The 8947-nt window shown below is 38.1% G+C and overlaps 1 protein-coding gene across 1 annotated transcript; it reads left to right on the top strand.

Moving 5' to 3' along the window:
• The first annotated feature begins 299 nt into the window (after positions 1 to 299).
• Positions 300 to 1086, top strand: LOC119082871. The gene is made up of 2 exons (XM_037192532.1): positions 300 to 464; positions 533 to 1086. The coding sequence occupies exons 1-2, from the start codon at positions 360 to 362 to the stop codon at positions 980 to 982; spliced, it is 555 nt and encodes a 184-aa protein (XP_037048427.1). The 5' UTR covers positions 300 to 359; the 3' UTR covers positions 983 to 1086.
• The last annotated feature ends 7861 nt before the right edge of the window (positions 1087 to 8947 follow it).

Below are 8947 nucleotides of genomic sequence, written 5' to 3'. Positions count from 1 at the left end.
GAAAAGTCGGTGTTCCAGCCGTCTATAATAAGCACAAAGCTCGTGCAAAAAACCAGCCCTAAATTATAGGTAATATACGGAACCCCCACAAAATGGCGTATTCTCCTACATTTCACAGGAGAGCCCTTTGGTAGCCAGTTCGGCCCTGACCCGAACCGTTCTCCAGTTGTTGTTGTGAAAGTTACTTGCTTCGTACCATCAGCCGTTGCTACCGGCTGACGGGTCTGTATTATTTTCTGTATAAAACGGGTACATCGTCGCTCCAAAAATTAGAGCTCAGTCAACTGTGACTTCAGATACATCGCATAGTTGCAGACAGTCGACTGCATTGCAAATTTGAAGAACAAAAAACATTGAAAATGTGGCAAATACTGACGATTACCTTAATATCAATTGGTGTAACTGCCGGTAACGGGGTGTGCCCCAATTTTGAAAGATACAGACACAACCCTTCCTACTTGAAGGTAGAGCGAAAATTTTTGATTTTTTCCATTTTTGCAGAACTTTCATTCGATCTAACTATAACTATTAGTATCTGGACGGTGAACTGGTCATGGTATATACTACCTCCAGCTATGTCCTCGAATGCGAACAAATTTCCTGGACTGTATGTCCCAACGGTAAACGTACCGCCACGCTCAAAGATGCCGCTGGCTGTCGGAGAGTAATCGACAACTTTGACACCAGCAATCCGGAATACATTCAGCATACCATGAGCCCTGTAACAACGTGTGTCAAGCTACCATCAACTAGAATAGTTAGGAAGAAATTGTTCAAAAAGGTGACGACGTGCGACAATCTTTGCATATTCATTGCTATTTGTTACCCTCGAAATGGCATTTTGGTTGCATGTCGCAAGCCACCACGAGACATCCTAATGAGAAATCTTGGAACAACACTGGCAAACTTGGTCGGCTCATCGGCATCAGTGAAACCCATAAATCAAGCAAACTGCGTATTCGGTAGCACTTGTTCCCTTTAAAAGTTTTAAACGGAAGCCAGAATGGGTGCAAGTACCATGGACATAATGCTAAATTACTGGCTGTTACATTCGAATTTTACAATTAAAATAGAGTAGACTCAGTGCCTCGTAATTTATTTTCGCTATCTCAACCACCTACAGACTGCAAACATAGCGATTAGTGTTACTGTCGACTCTTTTACTTTTGATTTAAGTATTTTCAAATTGTGTAAGCCAAATCTACTACTTCCTAAGAATAACAACAGACTCTCCGAAGTTCATTGCTTGTTGTTCTCGTCGCTGTTGTTAACAGATTACTCAACTGATCAGTCAAACATAGCGAGAGGACTCCAACGAAATTCTCCGAGTCAGATTCTCCAATGGGTCAGAAATAAACACATTTTTACCGTTCACATTTTCGAAAAGTTTATTACAGTTTGTTAAGAATATAATATGAAACGGAAGGCGGTACTGCCTTTCAGGGAAATCGAGCGCCTTTCTACATCGTGAAGGGCTTTAAATATAGCTTTTAGAATAATTGAGGTGGCTGATTTCCAAAGTTGCACTACTCCTCATGGTCCACCATCTTCCCAGTTCCACAACTTTATGATTTTGAAGAATTTCTGAGATTTTCTTCGGTTCCTCTCGGGACTTTTGGTAATAATAATGAGGTGGTAGCATATTGGTTTTCAAATATCTGGCACTCCACATGGTCCACCATCTTCCTAGTTTTAGAATTCAAATGGATTTTGAAGGATTTCTGAGGTTTCTTCTAGACTAGTAGGATCCCGTGGCGCTAGCGCCAACACACACAATTTTACATAGCTTTTACAAACTTTTACATACTTTTACAAAAGCCTTTACACACTTTTCCACACCTTTTACAAACTTTTACACAAGTTTTGCACACTTTTTACAAACTTTTACGCACCTTTTAAATCATTGCAAAACTTTTACAAACATTTACTCACCTTTTACAAACCATAAACCGAAAGTGACCAAATTTTTCCAGCTGCCCAAATAAACAACGAAAGTTACAAACTTTTTCCAGCTGCCAAATGGCAAAGGCAAATGTCACGTGACAGTCACACTGAGACTCTGTTTGTATCATAAGCTTGAGCCGTTCAGAGTGGGGTAGATAGATCTGTGACTGGATTAAGACGGGTTGAAGGGAAATCTGGCAAAATTGGAACAGCAATGTAAAACTTTTGACATTTCGCATATCACATAGAGGGATTCTTTTGAATTTCGACTGGCCGAAATCGGCGCTATTTTTTCCGGGACTTTTTTATATATGCCTAGTTAGGCCTCGGTCCCTAGGCCCCAAAACTATTAATATGTGAGCGTCAACTCAGCCCCACTATTTTTCTGAACGTAAAAAAGCGCCAAACAGTGTTTTGATCGATTCAAAAACAAATAGTTCAAAGATTACGTTTTAAATGTGATTCGAAAGTATTGTAAACTTTAAGACTTATACTTGTAATTAACAATATGGTTTGGCACTATTGCGTGGACCCATTTAATACTCATGGGCTCAGTGCTAAGAAATGCAATGTTAAAACGGTATCAGCGGACTTTAAGTTGAAATGTGATAATGTCTTCATCGGCAAAGTTATACACGAGGGCCAACAGTTATGTAACGTGTGCTACAGTCAAATAAGACATCATTATAATGAAGGTAGAAAGATTGAACTGATGGACGTCGATGAAATACTAGAAGAGAGTAGTTCAACAATCACTCAACAATCTTCATCGTCGTATACAAATGCTTCGTCTCAGGTTTCCATTGCGAATGAGGATGCTCAATATGTATTTGATAATTGTTTGCGTAGCCTTCAGATCCTTCCTTTGACAAGTGGTATCTCTAACACACAACGAATTTCCGAAGTCAAAAACAGATTCAGAATTATTTTGGAAAAAACGAAGAACGAGATTTTGACTGGAGAGTCGATCGACATTTCTCAATATGGAAAGTGTCATGATTGTGATCAGTTAACAAAAGACATCCAAGATAAATATGAGACGATTTCTACAGAAAGAGAGAAACTGCTGTTAGCAACGTGTCTACCTAAAAGCAAAACAATTTCAGACATTTCGTCCTTACTCAATGTGTCCGCGTACAAAGGCAAAAAAATCAGTCAATTGAGAAATGAATATGGTGCTTTTAGCTTCACAGAGAGGAAGGAGAGGCAGAAAATTTCAGACGAAACTAAACTTAAGGTTAATGAGCACTACCTATCGCCGATGTACAGCAAAATATTGCCGGGACAATACGACACAGTGTATTCAGACAAAAATCCACAAGGAAACAAAGAAAGGGTGGCAAAGCAATTAATGTTGCTTACTTTGAATGAGCTATACTTGGAGTTTGCACAAAATTATCCAGACCATTCAATATCACTGTCAGAATTCGCTAAACACCGTCCTCGTCAATGTCGTTGGGTGTGGAACCGAGGTCAGCATCGAAACTGCACATGTATAATCCATTAATCCATGGAAATTTTAAGTTATTACTTGACTCCACACATTCATCGAGAGCTACATCCAAAACTCATTATCAAAGAATTTTTGTATGACGATGCTCGAAGGGATTGTTGGCTCGGCTTTTGTAATTTGTTGATGAAAAAATCGATTCGTTGTTTTCCGAAATTCGAGAAGAAGAAGATATATCGTTTTATCAGTGGGTAACTACAGATAGGTGTGATCTATTACAAATCACTGAAAGCTTGGATCTGTTCTGTGATAGAGTTCGGCGGTACATTCCAAAGATAACACTTCACCAATACATCAACAAGTTACAACACGAATTATTCGAAGGCCTCAAAGAAAAAATCATTTTTGAAAAAGCAATCATTGCTAATGTTGACTACGGGCAGAATTTTACATTCCTGATTCAGGACTCTGTGCAAAGTTATCATTGGTCACCGCCTCAGGCAACAATTCATCCGTTTGTTCTCCAGTACTTCAACAAATTCACCAAAGCACTGACTGATGTGGCGTATGTAGTGATATCGGATTGTCTGGCTCATAATGGTAGCGTTATGAGCCAGACAATCCGATATTGCTTTTTATTGCTTCTATCACGAAGTTATGGTTGAGATGAAAAATCTGGTCGACGGTCTTGAAAAAGTGTATATTATATCTGATGGCAGTGCTGGGCAATACAAAGGATATAAAAATTTCTGCAATATTCTACATCACGAGAAAGATTTTGATGTGAAATGCGAACACCACTTCAGTGTCACAGCTCACGGAAAATCAAGCTGTGATGCTGCATCGGGCATTTGTAAACACAATGTCAGACAAGCCAGCAAAAGGGGACATATAATAAGTACACCACTGCACTTCTTTGAGTACTGCCAAAAGAAACTAGCGTCCGATAAATTGAAATTCATCTACATTTCCGAAGAGAAAGTTAAACTACTCACAGCGCAATTGAGCAGTCGTTCTGCTCACGCGTTTATCCCATCTGATGATTGCCCGATGATGTTTGTAAAACAGTATTCTGCAGCAGAGACTGGCGAAAAGTTTTCTATTTTCGAAGTAGAAGATGAGGCTGAACATGAACGTATAAATCCTGAAGCGGGACAGTACGTAGCGTTCATTTTCGAAAACGTTATGCGGATCGGCCAGGTTACGAAAATTGATAAAGAATGTGGGGATGTAAAACTTGTTCCCTTAATCAGCAGTTCGGAAAAAAATCCCAACGTTTTCCGGTCAAAAATATTTTCAGTTGATATGTGGATCAGTAGTGCCGCATTGTTGTGCGTTTTAGATCCTCCCGCCTCTACAACGGTCTCAGGAAGACAATTAAAGTTTTCAGAGAAAGATTTTTCTAAAGCTTACAATTTGTTTTGTACGAAATAATTAATTCACAAGATACAAATGTTTTCTAATAAATGTTTAATCAAAAATCAACCTTAATCATGCTTTAATTTGACTTAAAAACTAGCAGAAAATACAACATAGTCGTTCGGTTCGAGTAGCGGCGTACGTGAATACTCAAAAGATAAAAACTGTGCATTCCACCCCAATAACTACTAAATATGGGTATCGGTGTAAAGCTGAGGACCTCCACATTCATAATAAACAATAATTTAATCAAATAATTGCATCAGTGATGTCACAGCCCTCGTCAAAGTTCACCGAGATTCCATCGTCTTTGAGAAATTTTCCGGAAGTCATATTTTCGTCCGATAATCATCAATTTTATTGAAGTTAATATTTGCCCCGGGAGTACTCGACCTCAGCTTTCCAACGAGCCCATACACGCCCGTGTCCTCGTCCCCTTAGGGAAATGAAATCCGGACTACGAAATCCCTTTTTTCGACTTGGCACCGTTTACCACCAGACAGGTGTGGAAGATCAAAATTATCTGAGACTGGTTTTGGGGCCTAGGGACCAAGGCCTAACTAGGCATATATAAAAAAGTCCCGGAAAAAATAGCGCCGATTTCGGTCAGTCGAAATTCAAAAGAATCCCTCATACTCTTCTTCTCCCACAAAAACTCTGAGACTCTCTAAGAAACCACTTCCCATCTGACGTAGTTCTAAAAATAAATCCAAAATCTTAAGTGGTCGGATGTGTGAATTGGAAAATTATGGAATTTTGACGAATGTTCTAACGAAGTCTAAGATGGGCACACTGTATACTCAGAAGTGAAATTAAGAAGCCACTGTAGATAGGCGCAGCTGCACCAACTCCGACACTCAAACAAACACACAAAAATTTTATGGTGTCTCCACCAAGTCTTTATGTCTTTATTTTATTATTATTCGACCATAAAAATTCTTAGATTCTTTCTTTTTGTGAAATTAATTAAAATTAATACGAAAATTGTGTTTTTTTTGTTCTTGTTGTTGTTATATACTACAAAAAAATGTGCGGTTGTGCTAATCGCTTGTGTCACGCTCTCGAATCTTACGTTCAACGAACGCTAATTTCTCGTTGAACATGTACGTGCCAAAGAATTCTTCTTGCTCATTCTCGGCAGCATCACGACGTAACTCAACCATTTCATATGATTGCACATCGGAAACAGACTCGGACTCAGCGGTCTCTCGCGCAATCTTCAATGCTTCGTCGAATGTCTCACAATCCATGGAGACTGCCGATTCTAACAACGAATCGATTGCGAATTTGATTTGCTTCTTTTTCAATGCGATCTTCGCCAACAAATTTAGAGCGGCAGTGTTAGCACGTAACGATTTAAATGTTTTCGAGCATTTTAGGTACCTATGGTACCATATGGGGATGGTTCGAAACCATCTACTGAACGTAGCTAAATATCATGCTCACCATCGCCAGCCAAGATTGCCGAACCGGTAGGTCCAGATGTAGTCTCTCCATCACCATCGGACTTAGCACCTGCATCATCATTGGGCTCAGCAGAACCATTGCCAGCCGATTCAGACCAAGTTGCCGAACTGGCACTGTAAATTGAATCGAAAGGGAATCCGTTGCCGTTACAACAACACAGCAAAAATACAACAAAAAATGTCTATCTGCAATTGACTGCCCTAAGGCATCATTCATCCTAACTGTTCTCGTGTGGCCAACACCATCATTGAACGAATAATGGAAAACGTGGAATTCGGTGCAATTTACATTCTCGGCGTCATTGTCAGTTCCGGAACTTAAAAATTCTCCAGCTGGTTCCTTCTCACCATTCATCGATTCACCAGCCGAATTATTGTCGCTGCCACGTTCTGTTGAGCAATTAATCGAAAAATCAAAATAAAAAAAAATGTCTGGACACAAACGTAACCTAAAAATTTTTCACGCGACACGCAAAACGAAGAACCGCGATAATTTTTTACTTACCGTCTGTATTCATTCTGAATGATATCAAATCAACTGTTAAACGATTGTAACGATAATGTATGCAAAGGACGGTACACTGAAATTATTTATAAAAAAAATTGGATAGCGTAATATACGCACGGCGTAAAATCAGTCTTCTGAATGGACGAACGAATAAAAATTTGATCGCGAAAGGTGAATGAAATAACCGTTATTATGTGAATGCTCACGTTAAAAAAAATCCAACTCATTCTGATTCGAAAAATGAAACAGTGTTCACCTATAACGGTTTGCATGTGAGCTTTCGTTTTCGATGGAAAAAATAAATGAAAATTCGAAACTATCAGCACTGGCGACTAAATAATTTCGAAAATTGTGGAAGCTGACACGACCATCTTCCTAGTTTTAGAATTCAAATGGATTTTGAAGGATTTCTGAGGTTTCTTTTGGATTATATTCTGTTGTTTTAGAATAATTGAGGTTGTAGTGTGTTGGCTCCTAAGATTCTAGAACCACATGCACCACCATTTTCCCAGGTCTGCAGCATTAGGGTATTGAAGAATTTTGGATTTTTGTTTCTTCTATACTTTTGGTATAGTTGAGATGACAAATGGTTTGTTTACAAAATTCCAATAATAATAATAGTAAAAATGGCTCACAAAAATACTCATTTTTGGACTTTTTTGGGCCATTTTCAAGTTATTCTTGTTCATTTCCGTTCTATTTTTTTTTTGTCATTTTGGGGGGGGGTCAAAAATTCTGAGTGTGACGTCATATGTGAACAGTCCCATACAAATGGTCATTTTTTTGTGCATTTGATGACAAAAGCACGAAAACTTTACCATCGATAAATATTGAAATTCTGAACATTTTTGGATAGGGTGTCCAAAATTTCCGCCCCACCTGCTCCTCTGACCCCCCTTCAAAGTTTTCGATGTAGATGTTAGCTTTGATGAATTCCTGTGAAGCGACTATTGAAGCTACATAGGCCATATGGGGCTCAAATGAAAGCTGAAGGTTCAAAGTTTTGTTAGTGGAAAAAAATTTCACAACTTTTCCGCTCTTCCCACAGTTTTTCCGATTTTCCGAAAAATTGAAATTTTAAATTTACAGTCGTTGAAAAGTGAAAACTAACATGTTTTCTGTTTTGGGACTAGTTTTGGGTTGAATTGTGGGACAAAAATACTTAATTTAATGAACAACAGTGGCGCTAGTTGTCCAGCAAAGTTTTTATTCAATAAAATTCTGACACTTTTGATTCGGGGTGCTCACATTCGCACCATAAAAAATTCAAACGAGCAGTTAACAAAATCGAGAACATAAATGTACACATTTTTTGCGATGCTGACCCTTCCCAAGAATTGTTGACATTGTATCTTGAAATACACACAATATCCTCATATTTATTTCTGAAATTTAAAGTAAAATTGTGAAATCTTGATGCATTGGAATTGAAGCTGCTGGTCACATTTTTAAATGGTACGGTAATGAGCAGCCAAAATTCAAATGTCAGAACCACTGTTCGCGTAGTATTGTTCTCGCATTCATTATTCTTGTGTCAATTTGATTCGGTTGTGATGTGAGAAAATTTCTGCTAAACTTTGTGCATTATTCGCGATTTTTAAGTGCGTTAAACATTGCAAATAGCCAAATATTTTTGTGAACGGCTAAAAGTGTTGTTGAGATTTCGGAAATATACGTGTGTGGAAGATACACATCAAAACATTGCTGTCGGTTTCAAATTTAAACATCCACAGCCAATGTTTTGATCGTGTTTTCCCATACAAATGATACGAAAAGTGAAATAATAAATTAATTAAGTATTTGGTCGCGGTTAATTGCTAATAATTTCTATTTTCTAATCGAAAATCTTTAAATCGAAGAATTTGACTTCGGAGGAATTTTCTGCTTTTGATGTGGTCAGAAATAAATTATTTGTTTTTCTCCATCTAAAAAGGTTTTTTTTTATCAAACTTTCCTTCAAATCAAGATAAAGCAGCTGCCGGTTGTTAGACGAGTTTAAGTTCATCAATCCTCTACGTTTTAGTAATTGAGGTTTTGTTGTGTTTTGTGGTGAACGCTTTACCTTCATTTCGTGAAAATAATGATTCAATTATTGCTGATTTCGTGTGAATGCGATAATTTTTGAACGGTTCCTTAAAAGATGGAGAAACAACTTAAAAA

This window comes from Bradysia coprophila, unplaced genomic scaffold (genome assembly GCF_014529535.1).
Source record: "Bradysia coprophila strain Holo2 unplaced genomic scaffold, BU_Bcop_v1 contig_50, whole genome shotgun sequence".
In the NCBI taxonomy this organism is placed as follows: domain Eukaryota; kingdom Metazoa; phylum Arthropoda; class Insecta; order Diptera; family Sciaridae; genus Bradysia; species Bradysia coprophila.
This window is presented reverse-complemented; position numbering and strand designations above follow the sequence as displayed.